Raw genomic sequence first — 23253 nt, forward strand, 5'->3', positions numbered from 1 at the left:
TCTGATGTTCTAATGAAGACTTTGGCCTCTATGCCCTGTTGTTGGCCTTCCAGAGAAACTGGTTGGCCACTGTGTGAGACAGGATGCTGGACTAGGTGGACCACTGGTCTGATCCAGCAGGGTCCTTCTGATGTTCTAATGAAGACCTTGGCCTCTATGCCCTGTTGTTGGCTCTTCAGAGGAACTGGTTGGCCACTGTGTGAGGCAGGATGCTGGACTAGGTGGACCACTGGTCTGATCCAGCAGGGTCCTTCTGATGTTCTAATGAAGGTCTTGGCCTCTGTGTCCAGACCCGGCACTAGGGTTTCCTGTGCCCCAGACCAAACCCTGCTCCTCTGCCCCCCCCAAAATATATATATTTGCGCGTGCTTTGCGTGCAAGGGGAGGGACGGTAGCTCAGTGGTAGAGCATCTGCTTGGGAAGCAGAAGGTCCCAGGTTCAATCCCTGGCATCTCCAAAAAAGGGTCCAGGCAAATAGGTGTGAAAAACCTCAGCTTGAGACCCTGGAGAGCCGCTGCCAGTCTGAGAAGACAATACTGACTTTGATGGACCAAGGGTCTGATTCGGTGTAAGGCAGCTTCATATGTTCATATGTTCATGTACCAATGATGTCATTGGTTTAAATTGATAAGTGAATTATGGTTTTATATGTTTTATGGAATTGATTGTTTTTATGATATTGTAAGCCGCCCTGAGTCCGCTTGCGGAGAGGGCGGGATATAAATGTAAAGTAATAAATAATAAATAAATAAATGTCATACCCCCCAAATTTGCCAAGGTCTCCCGAGAGCCTCGGCAAGTCTTGGTGAAGTCCAGAAGGCAGCGTGCACACTCAGAGCCTGACCCTGAGTGTGCGCGCTGCCAAGGCCCCCCACTTTGCCAAGGTCTTCTGAACCTCAGGAGGCTTTGGTGAAGTCTGGAAGGCAGCACACGCTTGCTCAGAGCCCGACTTTGAGCGCATGCTGCCACGCTACCAGCACTTTGCTGAGGTCTCCCGAGTCTTGGGAGGCCTTGGCGAAGTCTGGAAGGCAGCGCGTGTGGGAGAGGGGGTGCCTCATGGTGCCCCTAGGCCAGGCAGCACCCTAGGTGGCCACCTACTTGGCCTACTCCCAAGTACTGACACTGTCTCTGCCCTGTTGTTGGCCCTCCAAGGGAACTGGTTGGCCACTGTGTGAGATGGGATGCTGGACTAGATGGTCTGATCCACACTGCTCTTCTTATGGTCTTAATGTAGCTGTGGAGGAACTGACATTGAATGGGTCTCACAAACATCTCTATTTGACATCCTGCAAGGAGAATTACCCCAGCTGGCCTAAGACAATCATAATATTGTGGGTTCCATGCAATGAAGAGGCGAGGTGGTAGTGATCATAGCTCTTTTATTAGGTACAGCATAGTATAGGGCTGCACTCAAAAGACTGGAGAACTGGGCCAACGGTTGCCAACGCAAGGGTTCCCACGCAAGCACATTATTGGACCATTCAAACGCAAGGGTTCCCACGCAAGCACATTATTGGACCATTCAAACCAGCAGGGGGCCTGTGATTGGAGCAGGGCAGCAGGGACTTTGATCCTGCTGCCCATTGTTCCCGAGTCCCCAAGCTCAGTCCTTACGGCTCCAATGAGCCCAGCAAGAACACCCATAGTAGTCTTCACTTTAGTCCGCATACACAACAATAAACATCAATGAAGAAATTGCCTTTCCAACACGAGATCGATGGACTCCATCAAAGAAGCCCGGACTCTCAGTTTGCAGGACCTGAGCAATGGTAGGATGTTTTTTTGGAGGTTAGTAATTCATAGCGCTGCCGGGGGCTTTTTTGTTGTCATTGCAGGAACTCCTTTGCATATTAGGCCACACCTCCCCGATGTAGCCAATCCACCTGGAACTTACAGTAGATCCTATAGGAAAAGCTCTGTAAGCTCTCGGAGGATTGGCTACATCAGGGGGTGTGTGGTTTAATATGCAAAGGAGCTCCTGCTACAATGAAAGCCCTGGCATTGCCATAAGTCAGAAGTATCCACTTTGTCGTAGTCAGCTGACCTCATCACACTAATTTGTGCTACAGGCCAATCAAGGCTGGATCGATGCAGCACACTTTATGTGAAACTGCAGGGAATTTCAATGAAAACTAGCTCCCGTTTTCTCCCCCTTCTTCCTCTAAAACAGGGGTGTCAAACCTGCAGTTTGGGGGCCGAATCAGGCCCCCAGAGGGCTCCTCTCAGGCCCCCGAGCAACTGCCTGTCATCTGCTTCTTTCTCCCTCTCTCTTGCTTCCTTCTGCATAAAGGCTTGCTGTAAAGTATATGTGGTTGGAACAGTGTATTTTCATTTTTGTAACGAATTGTGTAATGAGCGGGATTAGCATATTATTATAAACTGTGATAACGATTGTAATGTGTTTTCACGGATTGTTTCAGGGCTTGCGGTTAACCTCCAGATGAGGCCTGGAGATCTCCTAGAGTTACAACTCACCTCTAGGCTACGGAGATCAATTTCCTGGGAGAAATTGGCTACTTCAGACGGTGGTATTATATACAACCGAAGTTCCTCCCTGGGATCTACTCTCAATTCTCCAGGAATTTCTCAATCTAGAGTTGGCAACCCTACACATGACCATTGAAAAAAGTGAGCTGATATGCACTATTCCCTCAGGCTACACATCAGTACTTTCCCATCCATGCATAAGCATCAAGAAGCAAGTCTGTAAATCTTGCATCCAGTTTCCCAGAAGACATTTATGCAATTCGTTTACAGGCAGAGCTTTAAAAAAAAATTGTAGAAAAAGCCTAACAGGAACTCATTTGCATATTAGGCCACACCCCCTGACATCACCATTCCTTCACACAAGATTTTTTTTTGCCAAAAAAGCCCAGCAAGAATCTATTTGCATATTAGGCCACACCCCCTGACATCACCATTCCTTCACACAATTTTTTTTTGTCAAAAAAGCCCAGCAAGAATCCATTTGCCTATTAGGCCACACCCCCTGACACCACCATTCCTTCACACAAGATTTTTTTTGTCAAAAAAGCCCAGCAAGAATCCATTTGCCTATTAGGCCACACCCCCTGACATCACCATTCCTTCACACAAGATTTTTTTGTCAAAAAAGCCCAGCAAGAATCTATTTGCATATTAGGCCACACCCCCTGACATCACAGTTCCTTCACACAAGATTTTTTTTGTCAAAAAAGCCCAGCAAGAATCTATTTGCATATTAGGCCACACCCCCTGACACCACCAGTCCTTCACACAAGATTTTTTCTTGTCAAAAAAGCCCAGCAAGAATCCATTTGCCTATTAGGCCACACCCCCTGACATCACCATTCCTTCACACAAGATTTTTTTGTCAAAACCCCCCAGCAAGAATCCATTTGCATATTAGGCCACACCCCCTGGATACCCAGCCAGCTGGAACGGTGCTCCTGCATGTTCCTGCTCAAAATAAGCCCTGCTTACAAACACACTCTTTGTGTGGCAGGAGCTGTGGCTCAGTGGCAGCGCATCGCTTCCGGGTCAGCATGCTGCCACCCTGAGCCGGTGGTCTGAACTCAGCCTATGTTTTCATTTTAGAGCCTTTCATGTAGGGAAAGGCTTGATTAAAGGATCAGATGTGGCTTCAGAAGAGAAGAACAGATCTGAGTAATCTATGTTTCAAAGCTATGCGTTAACAGGATTGTTGTTAGAGGCCTGGCTTTTTAGAGCAGGTTTTCTTTTCCATATACTGTATTTAGTCAGGTCCAAAAAGCCAATTCAGTTTCTTAAGGGACTGTTAGGATATTGGGCTTTTTTCGGGGAGGGGGAAGAGCCCTGTGTGAAACAATGGTGATGTCGGGGTGGGGGTGGCCTAATAATCAAATGAGATCCTGCTGGGCTTTTTCTACAAAAAAGCCATAGAGAGAGGCAGGGAGAGAGAGAGGCAGAGAGAGAGAGAGCAGGGCCGGATCAAGGGGGGGGGCAGAGGGGGGTGCTTGCCCCCGACGCCAACAGAGGGGGTGGCATCAAATTGGATATGAAGTCCATTGTACCCTAAGGGACTATAAGATAGTATGGCCCATAAGGGGCGCCATTTTTTAATTCCCACCCCCCTCAAAAAACATGTAGATCTGGTCCTGAGAGAGAGAGAGATGGGATCTGTTGAAATTCAGACACGCTTTCTTAACGACTTTAAGTGAAAAGCCTAAAGGAATCTATGTTCTTCAAGCAACAGGCAAGATGTTCTAATGACGGCATCACAACATTGTTTGGGTACGTGGTTGTAGTCCCATCTTGGTGTCTCTCTCCTCCTTGAAAACTCTCTGGAGGATCGCCTTCATTCTCTCCTGAAATTTGCCACCATTCTGTCTCCCAGCCAGGAAATAAATCAGTGGATTTATACTACTGTTTAGAGAGGTCCATAAACCAAAATATTGCTGTATACCGACGGGCAGCGTGAAGGTAAAGAAAGTTGTCAGGATCATAAACAGGAAGAAAGAGAGAAACATCAATAAGACCACTCTCAAAAGACTCCCACACTGACACCTTGGTGATTTCAAGCAGACTCTGGTGAACAGAGTCAGAGTGGAGATGATCAAAATTAAGACACAAATCAAAGAAGTCAGAGCATAACTGTAAAGAAATACAGGTGCATAATAATAGCGTATCAAATCAATATAATATAGAAATAAGGGCACCCCAATGAGGGCAAAAGGGAGAGCCCATATGAAGACACACACGGTGGTGGACAACGCTGGTGACCGGTGGTGTCGGTACCAATTTGGGAAGAAGACAGACACCCATCTGTCAATGCTGATGGCTGTCAGGAGAAGCAGACGACTGCTGCACGTCAATAGCAAGAGACTGAACAAAAACCTGCCAAGATCACTAGGACACCCAGGATAGTCATAGAAAGATGGTGGGTTGAAACATAGATCTAGCGGAAGCAGAAACACGAGGGATCCAAAGTCAGCCACGGCCAAGTTCAGGATGTAGATGGCAAAAGGTTTCCTTTTCATACGGAAGCCAAGAAGCCGGATGAGATTTCCATTCCCCACCAGTCCAATAATGCAGAAGAAAATAATGAAGACAGAGAGGATAAATTGATCGCCAATATAATTGAACCATCGCAAATCTTTTTCGTCTTTGTGAGAGAATAAGGTCTTAAGGTTGAACCCATCCACCATGGTTGTGTTCAGCTTCCGGGGTGGTTGATTTCTGCTTGTCTTGGACCACCACTCCTACGAGGACAAAAGAGGTAGCAAAGGGGGATTCAGTTCTTGCAGTGGAGCTGAACCAACAATGTAGCTCAGGGATGGCCAACGGTAGCTCTGCAGATGTTTTTTTGCCTACAACTTCCATCAGCCCCAGCCAGCAGGGCTGATGGCTGGGGCTGACGGGAGCTGTAGGCAAAAACATCTGGAGAGCTACCGTTGGCCACCCCTGATGTAGCTCAACGATGTCCACCTGGTAGTTGCCAGATGGGGTTCCCCCAACTTTAGGCCCCACCACCCTGCAGCTATATAAGTTGTTGTTCCCCCCCTAGTCAGCAGGGATCCTCTCAAAAATCTCATCCATATAAGGATATCTCTCTAAATTATAAAAGAAGAAGAATTGCAGATTTATACCCCGCCCTTCCCTCTGAATCAGAGACTCAGAGCGGCTTACAATCTATCTTCTTCCCCCACAACAGACACCCTGTGAGGTGGGTGGGCCCGAGAGAGCTCTCCCAGAAGCTGCCCTTTCAAGGACAGCTCTTTGAGAGGCTACGGCTGATCCAAGGCCATTCCAGCAGCTGCAAGTGGAGGAGTGGGGAATCAAACCCGGTTCTCTCAGATAAGAGTCCGCACACTTAACCACTACACTAAACTGGCTCTCACTGGAAATCACTACAGCTACCTAACACCATATTTATATACAGTAGATATTCAGAATATATTCAATTGCTGCAGAATTTCCTGGGTTTTAAAAGGGAGAAGCAAACAAAAGTTACATTTTTTACATAGGTCTAAAACTTACTGCTCTGTGGTGAGTACAGTAGAAAGCTGGTCTGCTATCATGTACTGGGATGGAAAGACTTCCAAGGAAGTTCAAACTTCGACAGGACCAGTCATGTGCCTCGTCAAACTCAATGCAAGTTGGATAGGAGACGCAACCCGGACTATGTCTTTTCTTTGTCTGCTTGCAAATATCTTATGACAAAACATAAAACTGTTCTCTAATCAGCTGTCCAGATATCCATCAGTAGACTGAATATGTTGAGGCTCTGGCTGTGAAAAGAGTCTATATCAGGAGTGGCCAAACTGTGGCTCAGGAACCATATATGGGTCTTTAACGCATATTGTGTGTCTCTTGAAACCCCCCCCCCCACTTCCTGTTGGCCGGGTTGGAGAAGGCATTTCTCTCTTTAAATCCCTTCACCAAACCAGCTGGCAGCTTGGAGAAGGCATTTTAAGTTAAAGTTGCTTTCTTTACACTTCTCCTTCCCACTTCCCTCCCACCCTATCTATTTTCCTTCCTTCCTTCCTCCCTCCCTCCCTCCCTTTGCGGCTCTCAAACATCTGACATTTATTTTATGTGCCTCTTAGATTAAGCAACTTTGGCCACCCCTGGTCTATATACTGGAAAAAAACAACAACACTCTTGAGAGCAACAGATTTGGAATCAATCTGGAATGGAAATGAACCTGTTATTCCTGAACAATGTAATTCTTTTCAAAAAAACATTTTGTTTCTACATCGATTGTCTGGAAAAGTCCCCTATTTTTCTGATCTCCAGTGGTTGAAAATGGCATCTGGAAGTCCCACAGGGCATCAGCAAGAATCAAAAGCAGTGTCCCGGACAGCTCCCTTTTAGAATGCCATGCAGGCAGAAAGCTGAGGGACATGTTTGGGCTGTGGCTTAGTGGAAGACCCTTTGCTTTGCATGCAGAAGGTCCCAGGTTCAATCTCCGGCATCCCCAGATAAAAGGACCAGGCAGTAGATAATGTGAAAGAACTCAGCCTGAGACCCTGGACAGCTGCTGCCAGTCTGACAGAACAATACGGACCTTGATGGACTGATGGCCTCATTCAGGGATCATTTTGTAGAAGAATAGGTGGTGGAGCTCATTCAGGCGTTGTTATGCAACTGCACCTACTATTCAATAGACAAGGAGGTGGAACTCTCAGAAGGAGGAGGTGGAACTCTCAGAAACGGCACTCCTGTGAGTTCCCACTGAATCTGAGGCCTGGTCTCATTCAGGCTAGGTACTTTCGAGGGTGCCCTGGTGTTCAAAGCAGGGAGATCTCATCATGTTTCTACCAGTATCTCATCTTGATAGGACTTTAGCCGTTAGGTGATAAAAACTATGGGCTGTCTTTACTGGGTAGAGAACAGGAAATGGACAGTAACATACATGAAAGGAAGTAAGAAGAGAGGGCTTTTATTATCATTCGGACTTACGGTTGCCAACCTCTGGGATGGGAATGGAGATCTCCTGAACTTTCAACTGATCTCCAAACTAGATTCTCTGGAGAAAATGGCTGCCTTAGAGGGTGGATTTTGTGGTATTATACACCAAACCCTATATCCCCCAGGCTCTACTCCCAAATCTGCAGGAATCTCCCAACCTGAAGTTGGCAACCTTCGTGTGTTTATTCTATTCATGTATAATCCAGAAGGTTGAGGAGACATAGGGTCAAGATGGCTGAGGACACCCGTTTGCTCAGGATGGCAAAATCCCAGATGAAATGTGAGAGGATTTCTTCAGATTTTTCTCCCTCTCCTAAAATGCTACAATGGGAGGACACCCAATGAACATGACAGGCAGTAGGTTTAGGATGGGCAGAAGGAAATGCGACTTTATGCAGAGAGTTAATCAAAATGTGGAATTCGCAGCCTGAGGATGTTGGGATGGCCATAGGAACAAAGCTTGAAAAGGGGATTCATGGAGAATAGATCTATCGGTTTGTTGTTGTTGTTCAGTCGCACAGTCGAGTCCGGCTCTTTGTGACCCCCTGGACCAAGTCACGCCAGGCCCTCCTGTCTTCCACCATCCTCCGAAGTCTGCTCAAATTCGTGTTTGTTACATCAGTAACGCTGTCCAGCCATCTCCTCTTTTGCCGTCCCCTTCTTCTTTTGCCTTCTGTCTTTCCCAGCATCAGGATCTTCTCCAGTGAGTGCTCCCTTCTCATTGGGTGGCCAAAGTATTTGAGCTTCAGCTTCAGCCTTTCCAGGGAACAGTCTGGGTTGATTTCTCTTAGGACTGACTGATTTGATCTTCTTGTAGTCCAAGGGAGTCTCAAGATTCTTCTCCAGCACCACATCTCAAAAGCGTATTTTCTCCTGCGCTTGGCCTTCCTTATGGTCCAGCTCTCACAGCCATACATTACTACTGGGAATACCATCGCTTTGACTCTATGGACGGCTACTATCAATAGTGACTGAGTGGAACCTCCACATTCGGAGTCACTAAGCCTCTGAATCCCAGAGTCAGAAGGCAACATCAGGGAAATGCCTCATCCTCTGCACCTTGTAGATAGATAAATTTATTGTCATTGTTCTCAACAAAAAGAGAGCAACGAAATGAGGTTGTTGTTGTTGTTGACCTTCCAGAGAAACTGGCTGGCCACTGTGTGAGACAGGATGCTGGACTAGGTGGTTTGATCCAGCAGTGCTCTTGTTATGGTCTTAATGTAGCTGTGGAGGAACTGACATTGAATGGGACCAATTTCCCACACGACGCTCTCACGCTCCTCTTCTCAGTGGGGCTTCCGTCCAATTTCACACTATCAGCCCTGGGGCTGCAACCAGCTTCGCCTTTTTCCTGCAGCAAAGAGAAGCTGGTTTTCAGAGGTTTCTGTTGGCTGCGCAAAAAGGCCGAAGCTAGATGGAGCCAGCGTTCCCTCTAAGCTGAGTTAGCATGAGGAGGCTCACAGATTCTTAGCCTCCAGCTCACACCTTTTTGTCTTCGCTCTGGAAGGATGACCCCAGAGCACATTAATTGATGCAGCAGCTCACAACTTGAAGCCCAGGTACTCGCCATGTTAATGCCAGTAGCTCACAAAGTAGAATTTTTGCTCACAAGACTCTTGCAGCTTAGAGGGAACATCGGTTGTAGCCCCGAGGCAGGTAGTGCGAAATCAGACGGAAGCCCCGCTGAGAAGAGGGCGTGAGAGCGGGGTATGGCGAGCGGGAAATCGGCCTTTGTCTCACAAACGTCTCTATTTGACATCCTGCAAGGAGGATTTCCTCAGCTAAAACGATAAACATCTATGAGGAATTTGCCTTTCCAACGTGAGATCGATGGACTCCATCAAGGAAGCCCTGACTCTCAGTTTGCAGGACCTGAGCAAGACTGTTGATGGCAGGAGTTTTTTAGAGGTCAGTAATTAATAGAAGAAAAAGATATTGGATTTATATCCCGTCCTCCACTCCGAAGAGTCTCAGAGCGGCTCACAATCTCCTTTACCTTCCCCCCCCACAACAGACACCCTGTGAGGTAGATGAAGATATTGGATTTATATCCCACCCTCCACTCCAAAGAGTCTCAGAGCGGCTCACAATCTCCTTTACCTTCCCCCCCCCCCACAACAGACACCCTGTGAGGTAGAAGAAGATATTGGATTTATATCCTGCCTTCCACTCCAAAGAGTCTTAGAGCGGCTCACAATCTCCTTTACCTTCCTCCCCCCCAACAGACACCCTGTGAGGTAAATGAAGATATTGGATTTATATCCCGCCCTCCACTCCGAAGAGTCTCAGAGTGGTTCACAATCTCTTTTACCTCCCCCCCACCACAACAGACAACCTGTGAGGTAGATGAAGATATTGGATTTGTATCACACCCTCCACTCCGAAGAGTCTCAGAGCGGCTCACAATCTCCTTTACCTTCCTCCCCCACAACAGACACCCTGTGAGGTAGATGAAGATATTGGATTTATATCCCGCCCTCCACTCCGAAGAGTCTCAGAGTGGTTCACAATCTCTTTTACCTCCCCCCCACCACAACAGACAACCTGTGAGGTAGATGAAGATATTGGATTTGTATCACACCCTCCACTCCGAAGAGTCTCAGAGCGGCTCAAAATCTCCTTTACCTTCCTCCCCCACAACAGACACCCTGTGAGGTAGATGAAGATATTGGATTTATATCCCGCCCTCCACTCCGAAGAGTCTCAGAGTGGCTCACAATCTCCTTTACCTTCCACCCCCCCCGCACACACAACAAACACCCTGTGAGGTAGATTAAGATATTGGATTTGTATCCCACCCTCCACTCCGAAGAGTCTCAGAGTGGCTCACAATCTCCTTTAACTTCCACCCCCACAACAGACACCCTGTGAGGTGGGTGGGGCTGAGAGGGCTCTTACCGCAGCTGCCCTTTCAAGGACAACCTCTGCCAGAGCTATGGCTGACCCAAGGCCATGCTAGCAGGTGCAAGTGGAGGAGTGGGGAATCAAACCCGGTTCTCCCAGATAAGAGTCCGCACACTTAACCGCTACACCAAACTGGCTCTCCAGGGCTTTTTTTTTCATAGCAGGATCTCCTTTGCATATTGGGCCACACCTCACAGATGTAGCCAATCCTCCTGGAGCTTACAGTACGCCCTGTACAAAGAACCCTGTAAGCTCCTGGAGGATTGGCTACATCAGGGGTGTGTGGCTTAATTTGCAAAGGAGTTCCTGCTACAAAAAAAGCCCCCTGGGGCTGACAGAAGTCAGAACGCGAGCATCCGCTTGGTTGCAGTCAGCTGACCTAGTCACACTAATTTGTGCTACGTGAAACTCAAGGCTGGATCCTGGCAGCATAACTTTATGTGAAATTGCAGGCAATTTTGAAGAAAACTAGCTCCAGTTTTCTCCCCCTCCTTCCTCTAAAAGAAACAAGATGAGAGACTTCTGACGAAAGCATTTATCAGCCTGGCATGCTGCATGGGTCAAAGCCTTCAGTCGCGGTTTCAAAGGTGCTGGCGTCCCAATGCTTGCCAACCGCAAAGGCTATCAAGTTCATGCAGTATGATACAAGCATTCCAATGATTATCTTTCGTGCCATTAGCTATGAGCATTCATTTCTCATATCCTCCTGCAGAGGAGTCTAAGGCGATAAAGGCATGACTGCTCAGAAGTCTGGAGGGAAATAAGAAAGGTAAAGGGTGACTGGATGGGAATAAAAGGAGCAGATACTGGTAGGGATGTTGAGGCATCATGCGGGGTTGCCAACCTCCAGATGAGGCCTGGAGATCTCAACTAACCTTCAGAGTACATAAATCAGTTTCCTGGGAGAACGTGCCTACATCAGAGAGAGGACTGCGGCATTATATTAGGGTTGCCAATCCCCAGTTGGGGGCAGGGGATCCTCCGGTTTGGAGGCCCTCCCCTTACTTCAGGGTCATCAGAAGGAAGGGGGGGGGAGAATGTCTGCTGGGCACTCCATTATTCCCTATGGAGACCGATTCCCATAAGGTATAGTGGAAAATTGATCTGTAGGCATCTGGGGCTCTGGGGATGGGCTGGTTTTTTTTTTTTTGAGATAGAGGCACCAAATTTTCAGTGCAGCATTCAGTGCCTCTCCTCAAATCACCCTCCGAGTTTAAAAAAGATTGAACCAGGCAGTCCAGTTCTATGAGCCCCAAATGAAGGTGCCCCTATCTTTCACTATCACCAATGGAGGAAAGACATTTAGGTGCGCAGTCCCTTTAAATGTGGTGGCCAGAACTCCCTTTGGAGTTCAATTATGCTTGCTGCCGACTCCACCCCAAAAGTCCCCAGATATTTATGGAATTGAACCTGGTCACCCTACATTATATCCAGCTGAGGTCCCTCCCTGGGATCTACTCTCAATTCTCCCGGAATTTCTCAATCTAGAGTTGGCAACTCTACCCATGACCACTGAGGACAGAGAGCCAATTTGCACTAGTCCCTCAGGGTAAAGATCAGTCCTTTCCCATCCATGCATAAGCATCAAGAAGCAAGTCTGTAAATCCTACATCCAGTTCCCCAGAAGACATTTATGCAATTCCCTTTCAGGCAGGTGATTCTTTTTTGTTGGTAGAAAAAGCCCAGCAGGAATTCATTTGCATATTGGGCCACACCCATGACATCACCATTTCCACACGGCTTTTTTTAGAAAAGGCCCAGCAGGAACTCATTTGCATATTAGGCCATACCCATGACATCACCATTCTCACACATCTTTTTGTAGGACAAGCCCAGCAGGAACTAATTTGCATATTGGGCCACACCCATGGCATCACCATTTTCACATGGCTTTTTGTTGAAAAAGTCCAGCAGGAACTCATTTGCATATTAGGCCACACCCATGACATTACCATGTTCACAGGGCTTTTTGTAGGAAAAGCCCAGCAGGAACTCATTTGCATATTAGGCCACACACCCCGGATGCCCAGCCAGCTAGAACTGCGTTCCTGTGTGTTCCTGCTCAAAAAAAGCTCTGCTTACAGACAAGATGGATCCCCTCTCCGGAAACCCCAAGCTCTTCCTCTCTTGTTCAGAATTTCTCCTTCATAATCACCCAATGAGAAATGGTGATGCTACTTAATGGTGTTATAACACCAATATCTCTTAAAAAAGAAAAGAAAATGTTGTCGCTATATGAGGTCTGCTGTTTTAAGAATGTATTAAAACAATATTGTCACCTATATAAGGACTGCTGCTTTAAGAATGTATTAGCAACACACGATACTACCTGTTTCTGAAAGTCAAGGATACAGCAGGCTCCGGTACCTCTCTGACAACAAGCATCCAGGAGTGGATTCCTTTTCAAGTTGGATGTTATGTATTGGAACTGGAGTTTCGCCTTAGGGCCAGCAGAGAATTGACTCTAAAACAAGAGCCACCTGGATTCAGGAAGGAGGCCCATCAGGGATCTTTAGGCCAGCTATTAACCTGTAGTTGTGTGCAATGAGATGATGGTAATGGGATTCAGGAAGGAGGCCCATCAGGGATCATTAGGCCAGCTATTAACCTATAGTTGTGTGCAATGGGATGATGGTAATGGGATTCAGGAAGGAGGCCCAACAGGGATCGTTAGGCCAGCTATTAACCTATAGTTGTGTGATGGTAATGGGTTCGCCACCGCTCCCTGGTGCCAAAAAGGGTGGGGACCACTGCTCTAAATGAAATGAGACAGAGAGACATTTTACACAAGCATTTATTAGCCTGGTATGCTGACAGGTAGCAGATCCAAGGCTGCTAGCATCCTAATATTTGTCAAAAGCAAAGGCTATCAAGTCGATACAATATGATATAATCATAGCAATTATTATCCTCAATACCATTAACGGTGAGCATTGATCTCTCACATCCCTCTGCAGAAAAATCTAAAGAGAAAAAGGCATGTCTCTGCTCAGAAGATAAGAAAGGTCAAGGGGAAATGGAAGGGGATAAAAGGAGCAGATGCTGGCAGGTATGCTGAAGCTTCACATAGGGTCGCCAACTTCCAGAGGTGGGGTTGCCAGGTCCAACTTAGAAAATACCTGGGGACTTTGGGGATGGAGCCAGTAGACTTTCTCATTCCATAAAATACATAAATAAATAAGCAGCAGTGCTGTTCTCCTGAATACAGACGTCATTTCCTCACCCCCCAGCAGCTGGCTACACTCCCAACTAAATGAAAGTGAACACAAGCAAACGCTCGCTCACTCACAAAGCAGCCAAAATAAACACAGTTTGGAAGCGCACACTTTTGTGATCTCATTGGGGCAATTTACTTACGAGTTGCTGAATGGAACCATCTCCTGTATTTCTAGCAACTTCTGGAGGCCAACACAGGGAAACAAAAGGTTCTAGTTTGCCCTTTCCTATGCAAATGACTTAAAGAATGGAGGGGCTGGGCTGGCTTCCCTAACTTTCCAACAGCACAGACTTTGGAAACAGGCGCGCGGCTCTGCCAGCTCACCCCACTCACTTCCAGCCTTGCTTTTAGTGAGATTTAAAGGCACACACACCTTCCAAATTTCTTCTAAGCCTATCGAAGTGGAAAGGTACATGGTGGCCATTGGAGCAAGGCTTCCCCCTGCTGACCAGTTGGCTGCTGGTGGGAGGAGCCTGCAAAACCGAGGGTTCCCCTGCTGGGACCTGGGGACTGGCAAGTCTATCCAGAGGGGGCCTGGAGATCTCCCAGAATTACAACTGATCTCCAGACTAGAGAGATCAGTTTCCTGGGAGAAAGTGGCTACTTCAAAGGGTGGACTCTGTGGCATTATGTCTGGCTGAGGTTCATCCCCAGGATCTACTCTGAAATCTCCTGGAATTTCTCAGTCCAACGTTGACAAACCTACACATGACCTTTGAAAAAAGTGAGCCAGTTTGCACTACTCCCTCGGGGCATCATATCAGTACTTTCCCATCCCCACAGAAACAAGTCCTTAAGTTCTGCATCCAGTTCCTCAGAAGACCTTTATGCGACTCCCTTACAGGCGAGAGGGCTCCCCCACCAGTGTTCCCTCTAAGCTGAGTTAGCGTGAGCTAGATCACAGATTTTTAGCCTCCAGCTCACACATTTTTGCCCTAGCTCAGGAAGTTTGACCCCAGAGCACAGTACATCATGCAGTAGCTCACAACTTTAATGCCTGGAGCTTACAAAGTAGAATTTTCGCTCACAAGACTCTGAAGCTTAGAGGGAACGTCGCTGCCCACCCCAGAAACTCCGAGCTCTTCCTCTCCTGTTCAACATCTCTCCTTTGTGATCACCCAATGAGAAATGGTGATGCTACTTAATGGTGTTATAACACCAATAACCAATGTGGGGGGAGGGCCTCCAAGCCAGGGCATCCCCTGCCCCCACCTGGGGATTGACAACCCTAGAAAAGTCTGAAGGGATCTATGTGCTTCAAGCTACTGGCCAGATGTTCTAATGCTGCCATCACAACATGGTTCGGGTATGTAGTTCCATCCTGGTGTCTCTCTCCTCCTTGAAAACTCTCTGGAGGATCCCCTTCATCCTCTCCTGAAATTTGCCACCATTCCGTCTCCCAGCCAAGAAATAAATCAGCGGATTTACACTACTCTTTAGAGAGGTCCATAAACCAAAATATACTATGCTTAAGGGCGTCATGAGAAAACAGACAGTTGTCAGGATAATAAACAGGAGGGAGGAGAGAAGCATCAATAAGACCACTCTCAAAAGACTCCCACACTGACACCTTGGTGATTTCAAGCAGACTCTGGTGAACAGAGTCAGAGTGGAGATGATCACAAGTAAGACACAAATCAAAGAAGTCAGAGAGTAACTGTAAAGAAATACAGGTGCATAATAATAGCGTATCAAATTAATATAATATAGAAATAAGGGCACTCCAACGAGGGCAAAAGGGAGAGCCCATATGAAGACACACACGGTGGTGGACAACGCTGGTGACCGGTGGCGTCGGTACCAATTTGGGAAGAAGACAGACACCCATCTGTCAATGCTAATGGCTGTCAGGAGAAGTAGACGACTGCTGCACGTCAATAGGAAGAGACTCAACAAAAACCAGCCAAGATCAAAAGGACACCAAGGATAGTCGTAGAAAGATGGTGGGTTGAAACAAAGATCTAGCGGAAGCAGAAATGCGAGGGATCCAAAGTCAGCCACGGCCAAGTTCAGGATGTAGATGGCAAAAGGTTTCCTTTTCATACGGAAGCCAAGAAGCCGGATGAGATTTCCATTCCCCACCAGTCCAATAATGCAGAAGAGAATAATGAAGACAGAGAGGATAATCTTGTCGCCTATGAAATTGAACCATTGCGAAACTTTTTTGTCTTTGTGAGAGAATAAGGCCTTAAGGTTGAACCCATCCGTCATGATTGTGTTCAGCTTGCGGGGTGGTTGATTTCTGCTTGTCTTGGGCCCCCACTCCTACGAGGACAAAAGAGGTAGCGGAGGGGGATTCAGTTCTTGCAGTGGAGCTGAACCAACAATGTAGCACAGGGGTGGCCAACGGTAGCTCTCCAGATGTTTTTTGCCTACAACTTCCATCAGCCCCAGCCAGCAGGGCTGATGGCTGGGGCTGATGGGAGTTGTAGGCAAAAAACATCTGGAGAGCTACCGTTGGCCACCCCTGATGTAGCTCAATGATGTCCACCTGGTAGTTGCCAGGTTTGGGTTCCCCAACTTTAGGCCCCACCACCCTGCAGCTACATAAGATGTTGTTCCCCCCCTAGTCAGCAGGGATCCTCTCTAAAATCTCATCCATATAAGGATCTCTCTCGAAATTATAAAAGAAGAAGTAATGCAGATTTATATCCCGCCCTTCTCTCTGAATCAGAGACTCAGAGCGGCTTACAATCTATCTTCTTCCCCCACAACAGACACCCTGTGAGGTGGGTGGGCCCAAGAGAGCTCTCCCAGAAGCTGCCCTTTCAAGGACAGCTCTTTGAGAGGCTACGGCTGATCCAAGGCCATTCCAGCAGCTGCAAGTGGAGGAGTGGGGAATCAAACCCGGTTCTCTCAGATAAGAATCTGCACACTTAACCACTACACCAAACTGGCTCTCACTGGCAATCACTACAGCTACCTAACACCATATTTATATACAGTAGATATTCAGGATATATTTACTTGCTGCAGAATTTCCTGGGTTTTAAAAGGGAGAAGCAAACAAAAGTTACATTTTTTACATAGGTCTAAAACTTACTGCTCTGTGGTGAGTACAGTAGAAAGCTGGTCTGCTATCAGGTACTGGGATGGAAAGTCTTCCAAGGAAGTTCAAACTTCGACAGGGCCAGTGATGCGCCTCGTCAATCTCAATGCAAGCTGGATAGGAGACGCAACCCGGACTATGTCTTTTCTTTGTCTGCTTGCAAATATCTTATGACAAAACATAAAACTGTTCTCTAATCAGCTGTCCAGATAGCCATCAGTAGACTGATTATGTTGAGGCTCTGGCTGTGAAAAGAGTCTGCATCAGCAGTGGCCAAACTGTGGCTCAGGAACCATCTATGGCTCTTTAACACATATTGTGTGGCTCTTGAAACCCCCCCCCCACTTCCTGTTGGCCGTGCTGGAGAAGGCATTTCTCTCTTTAAATCACTTCACCAAGCCAGCTGGCAGCTTGGAGAAGGCATTTAAAGTTAAAGCTGCTTTCTTTACACTTCTCCCTCCCACCTCCCTCTCACCCTATCTATTTTCCTTCCTTCCTTCCTTCCTTCCTTCCTTCCTTCCTTCCTTCCTTCCTTCCTTCCTTCCTTCCTTCCTTCCTTCCTTCCTTCCTTCCTTCCTTCCTTCCTTCCTTCCTTCCTCCCTCCCTCCCTCCCTTTGCGGCTCTCAAGCATCTGACATTTATTCTATGTGCCTCTTAGATTAAGCAACTTTGGCCACCCCTGGTCTATATACTGGAAAAAAACAACACTCTTGAGAACAACAGATTTGGAATGAATCTGGAATGGAAATGAACCTGTTATTCTTGAACTATGTAATTTTTTTTTCAAAAAAATGTTATTTTGTTTCTATCTCAATTGTCTGGAAAAGTCCCCCATTTTTCTGATCTCCAGTGATTGAAAATGGCATCTGGAAGTGCCACGGGGCATCAGCAAGAATCAAAAGCAGGGACCCGGACGGTTCCTTTTTAGAATGCCATGCAGGCAGAAAGCTGAGGGACATGTTTGGGCTGTGGCTTGGTGGAAGACCCTTTGCTTTGCATGCAGAAGGTCCAGGTTCAATCCGCGGCATCCCCAGATAAAAGGACCAGGCAGTAGATAATGTGAAAGACCTCAGCCTGTGACCCTGGACAGCTGCTGGCAGTCTGACAGAACAATACGGACCTTGATGGACTGATGGCCTCATTCAGGGGTCATTTTGTAGAAAAATAGGTGGTGGAGCTCATCCAGGCGTCGTTATGCAACTGCACCCACTATTCAATAGACAAGGAGGTGGAACTCTCAGAAGGAGGAGGTGGAACTCTCAGAAACTGCACTCCTGTGAGTTCCCACTGAAACTGAGGCCTGGTCTCATTCAGGATAGGACTTTTGAGTGTGCCCTGGTATTCAAAGCAAGGAGATCTCATCATGTTTCTACCAGTATCTCATCTTGATAGGACTTTAGCCATTAGGTGATAAAAACCATGGGCTGTCTTTACTGGGTAGAGAACAGGAAATGGACAGTAACATACATGAAAGGAAGTAAGAAGAGAGGGCTTTTGTTATCATTCGGACTTACGGTTGCCAACCTCTGGGATGGGAATGGAGATCTGAAATTTCAACTGATCTCCAAACTACAGTTTCTCTGGAGAAAATGGCTGCCTTAGAGGGTGGATTTTGTGGTATTATACACCAAACCCTATCTTCCCCAGGCTCTACTCCCAAAGCTGCAGGAATCTCCCAACCTGAAGTTGGCAACCTTCGTGTGTTTATTCTATTCATGTATAATCTAGAAGGTTGAGGAGAGATAGGGTCAAGATGGCTGAGGACACCCGTTTGCTCAGGATGGCAAAATCCCAGATGAAATGTGAGAGGATTTCTTCAGATTTTTCTCCCTCTCCTAAAATGCTACAATGGGAGGGCATCCAATGAACATAACAGGCAGTAGGTTTAGGATGGGCAGAAGGAAATGCGACTTTATGCAGAGAGTTAATCAAAATGTGGAATTAGCAGCCTGAGGATGTTGGGATGGCCGTAGGAACAAAGCTTGAAAAGGGGATTCATGGAGAATAGATCTATCAGTTTGTTGTTGTTGTTCAGTCGCACAGTCGAATCCGGCTCTTTGTGACCCCATGGACCAAGTCACACCAGGCCCTCCTGTCTTCCACCATCCTCCGAAGTCTGCTCAAATTCGTGTTTGTTACATCAGTAACACTGTTCAGCCATCTCATCCTTTGCCGCCCCCTTCTTCTTTTGCCTTCTGTCTTTCCCAGCAGCAGGGTCTTCTCCAGTGAATGCTCCCTTCTCATTGGGTGGCTAAAGTATTTGAGCTTCAAGTTCAGCCTTTCCAGGGAACAGTCTGGGTTGATTTCCCTTAGGACTGACTGATTGGATCTTCTTGCAGTCCAAGGGAGTCTCAAGAGTCTTCTCCAGCACCACATCTCAAAAGCGTATTTTCTCCTGCGCTCGGCCTTCCTTATGGTCCAGCTCTCACAGCCATACATTACTACTGGGAATACCATCGCTTTGACTCTATGGACGGCTACTATCAATAGTGACTGAGTGGAACTCCACGTTCGGAGGCACTGAGCCTGTGAATCCCAGAGTCAGAAGGCAACATCAGGGGAATGCCTCATCCTCTGCTCCTTGTTGTTGACCTTCCAGAGGAACTGGCTGGCCACTGTGTGAGACAGGATGTTGGACTAGGTGGACCACTGGTCTGATCCAGTGGGTCTCTTCTTATGTTCTAATGAAGGCCTCAGCCTCTATGTCCTTTTGGATGGACAGAAGGAAATACAGCTTTATGCAGAGAGTGCATAAAAATGTGGGATTCGCTGCCAGAAGATGGAGGGATGGCCACAGGAACAAACCGTTTGAAAAGGGGCCTGGGGGCAACATCAGGAGAATGCCTCGTCATCATCTGCTCCCTGGTGTTCACCCTCCAGAGGGATTGGTTGGCCACTGTGTGAGACAGGATGCTGGACAAGGTGGACCACTGGTCTGATACAGCAGGGTCCTTCTGATGTTCTAATGAAGACCTTGGCCTCTATGCCCTGTTGTTGGCCTTCCAGAGGAACTGGTTGGCCACTGTGTGAGACAGGATTCTGCACTAGATGGACCACTGGTCTGATCCAGCAGGGCTCTTCTGATGTTCTAATGAAGGTCTTGGTCTCTATGCTCTATTTTTGGCCCTCCAGAGGAACTGGTTGGCCACTGTGTGAGACAGGAAGCTAGACTAGATGGACCACTGGTCTGATCCAGCAGGGTCCTTCTGATGTTCTAATGAAGGCCTTGGCCTCTATGCCCTGTTGTTGGCCATCCAGAGGAACTGGTTGACCACTCTGTGAGACAGGATGCTGGACTAGATGGACTAGGTGGTTTGATCCAGCAGTGGTCTCGTTATGGTCTTAATGCAGCTGTGGAGGAACTGACAATGAATGGGACCAATTTCCCACCCGCCGCTCTCACGCTCCTCTTCTCAGCGGGGCTTCCGTCCGATTTCACACTATCTGCCCCGGGGCTGCAACCAGCTTCGCCTTTATCCTGCAGCAAACAGAAGCTAGTTTTTAGAGGTTTCTGTTGGCTGCGCAAAAAAGCCGAAGCTAGATGGAGCCAGCATTCCCTCTAAGCTGAGTTAGCGTGAGGCAGCTCACAGATTCTTAGCCTCCAGCTCACACCTTTTTGTCTTCGCTCTGGAAGGATAACCCCAGAGCACATTAATTGATGCAGCAGCTCACAACTTGAAGCCCAGGTACTCGCCATGTTAATGCCAGTAGCTCACAAAGTAGAATTTTTGCTCACAAGACTCTGGCAGCTTAGAGGGAACATCGGTTGAAGCCCCGAGGCAGATAGTGCAAAATCAGACGGAAGCCCCGCTGAGAAGAGGGTGTGAGAGCAGGGTAAGGTGAGTGGGAAATCGGCCTTTCTCTCACAAACATCTCTATTTGACATCCTGCAAGGAGGATCTCCTCAGCTAACGCGATAAACATCAATGAGGAATTTGCCTTTCCAATGTGAGATCGATGGACTCCATCAAGGAAGCTCTGACTCTCAGTTTGCGGGACCTGAGCAAGACTGTTGATGGTAGGAGTTTTTTAGAGGTCAGTAATTAAGAGAAGAAGAAGAAGAAGAAGAAGAAGAAGAAGAAGAAGAAGAAGAAGAAGAAGAAGAAGAAGAAGAAGAAGATATTGGATTTATATCTCGCCCTCCACTCCGAAGAGTCTCAGAGTGGCTCACAATCTCCTTTACCTCCGCCCCCCCCACAACAGACACCCTGTGAGGTAGATAAAGATATTGGATTTATATCCCGCCCTCCACTCCGAAGAGTTGCAGAGTGGTCACAGTCTCCTTTACCTCCCCCACAACAACAGGCATCCTGTGAGGTAGATGAAGATATTGGATTTATATCCCGCCCTCCACTCCGAAGAGTCTCAGAGTGGCTCACAATCTCCTTTACCTTCCACACCCCAACACAACAGACACTCTGAGAGGTAGATGAAGATATTGGATGTGTATCCTGCCCTCCACTCCAAAGAGTCTCAGAGCGGCTCACAATCTCCTTTACCTCCCCCCCCCCACAACAGACACCCTGTAAGGTAGATGAAGATGTTGGATTTGTATCCCGCCCTCCACTCCGAAGAGTCTCAGAGCGGCTCACAATCTCCTTTCCCTTCCTCCCCCACAACAAACACCCTGTGAGGTGGGTGGGGCTGAGAGGGCTGTCACCGCAGCTGAGCTGTGGCTGAACCAAGTCCATGCCAGCAGGTGCAAGTGCAGGAGTGCGGAATCAAACCCGGTTCTCCCAGATAAGAGTCTGCACACTTCACCGCTACACCAAACTGACGCTCCAGGGCTTTTTTTTTTCGTAGCAGGATCTCCTTTGCCTATTGGGCCACACCTCCCAGATGTAGCCAATCTTCCTGGAGCTTACAGTAGGGCCTGTACAAAGAACCCTGTAAGCTCTTGGAGGATTGGCTACATCAGGGGTGTGTGGCCTAATTTGCAAAGGAGTTCCTGCTACAAAAAAAGCCCCCTGGGGCTGACATAAGTCAGAATGCGAGCATCCGCTTGGTTGCAGTCAGCTGACCTAGTCACACTAATTTGTGCTACGTGAAACTCAAGTCTGGATCCCTGCAGCATAACTTTATGTGAAATTGCAGGCAATTTTGAAGAAAACAAGCTCCAGTTTTCTCCCCCTCCTTCCTCTAAAAGAAACAAGATGAGAGACGTCTGACGAAAGCATTTATCAGCCTGGCATGCTGAATGGGTCAAAGCCTTCCGTAGCGGTTTCAAAGGTGCTAACGTCCCAATGCTTGCCAACAGCAAAGGCTATCCAGTTAATGCAACTTGATACAATCATTCCAATGATTATCTTCCGTACCTTTAGCTATGAGCATTCATTTCTCGTATCCTCCTGCAGAGGAGTCTAAGGCGACAAAGGCATGACTCTGCTCAGAAGTTTGAAAGTGAAGGGAAATAAGAAAGGTGAAGGGTGACTGGATGGGAATAAAAGGAGCAGATACTGGTAGGCATGTTGAGGCTTCATGCAGGGTTGCCAACCTCCAGACGAGGCCTGGAGATCTCAACTAACCTTCAGAGTACATAAATCAGTTTCCTGGGAGAAAGTGCCTACATCAGAGAGTGGACTGTGGCATTATATTAGAGTTGCCAATCCCCAGTTGGGGCAGGGGATCCTCCGGTTTGGAGGCCCTCCTCCTACTTCAGGGTCATCAGAAAGAGGGGGGGGGAGAATGTCTGCTGGGCACTCCATTATGGAGACCGATTCCCATAAGGTATAGTGGAAAATTGATCTGTAGGTATCTGGGGCTCTGGGGATGGGGCTGTTTATTGAGATAGAGGCAGCAAATTTTCCGTGCAGCATTCAGTGCCTCTCCTCAAATCACCCTCCGAGTTTCAAAAAGATTGAACCAGGCAGTCCAGTTCTATGATCCCCAAATGAAGGTGCCCCTATCTTTCACTATTCCCAATGGAGGAAAGGCATTTAAAAGGTGCGATCCCTGGGCCAAAGGAGGTAAAATTGCAGAACAGCCGCGCACGGGCCTTCTCCATTGCAGCTCCATGCCTGTGGAACCAGCTCCCGGAAGAGGTGCGGGCCCTGCGGAGTCTTGACCAATTCCGCAGGGCCTGCAAGACCATCCTTTTTAGGTTGGCCTTCGCAGACTGCTGACTAAGGATGGCCGAATTGATGGACCCGCCAAAGTGACTCTGTTCAGTGATCTTCGCCATTATGCAAATAGACAGAATAGCGCCAGGAACATCACTGTTGCTGTTAAATTACGTAAATTGGAATGATTTTTAAGATAATGTTGATTCTAAATTACTGTATAACTTTTTAATGCTGTTTTAAAATTACTGTATAACTTTTTAATTGAATATGTTGTTAGCCGCCCTGAGCCTGCCTAGGCGGGGAGGGTGGGATATAAATAAAATTTATTATTATTATTATTATTATTATTATATTTAAATGTGGTGGCCAGAACTCCCTTTGGAGTTCAATTATGCTTGCTGCTGACTCCACCCCAAAAGTCCCCAGGTATTTATTGAATTGAACCTGGTCACCCTACATTATATCCAGCTGAGGTCCCTCCCAGGGATCTACTCTCAATTCTCCAGGAATTTCTCAATCTAGAGTTGGCAACTCTACCCATGACCACTGAGGACAGAGAGCCAATTTGCACTAGTCCCTCAGGGTAA

General features: G+C 47.4%; 2 protein-coding genes across 2 annotated transcripts; both read right to left on the reverse strand.

Annotated features, from left to right (window-relative positions):
* Window positions 1-4222: 4222 nt before the first annotated feature.
* LOC132574693 (mas-related G-protein coupled receptor member H-like) lies at window positions 4223-5165 on the reverse strand. The gene has a single exon (XM_060242928.1). The coding sequence runs from the start codon at window positions 5163-5165 to the stop codon at window positions 4236-4238; it is 930 nt and encodes a 309-aa protein (XP_060098911.1). The 3' UTR covers window positions 4223-4235.
* Window positions 5166-14845: 9680 nt separating this feature from the next.
* LOC132574857 (mas-related G-protein coupled receptor member H-like) lies at window positions 14846-15766 on the reverse strand. The gene has a single exon (XM_060243089.1). It carries the CDS (start codon window positions 15764-15766, stop codon window positions 14846-14848), a length of 921 nt encoding a protein of 306 aa, XP_060099072.1.
* Between the last annotated feature and the right edge of the window lie 7487 nt (window positions 15767-23253).

This window comes from Heteronotia binoei, chromosome 7, assembly GCF_032191835.1.
Source record: "Heteronotia binoei isolate CCM8104 ecotype False Entrance Well chromosome 7, APGP_CSIRO_Hbin_v1, whole genome shotgun sequence".
Taxonomy (NCBI): Eukaryota; Metazoa; Chordata; class Lepidosauria; order Squamata; family Gekkonidae; genus Heteronotia; species Heteronotia binoei.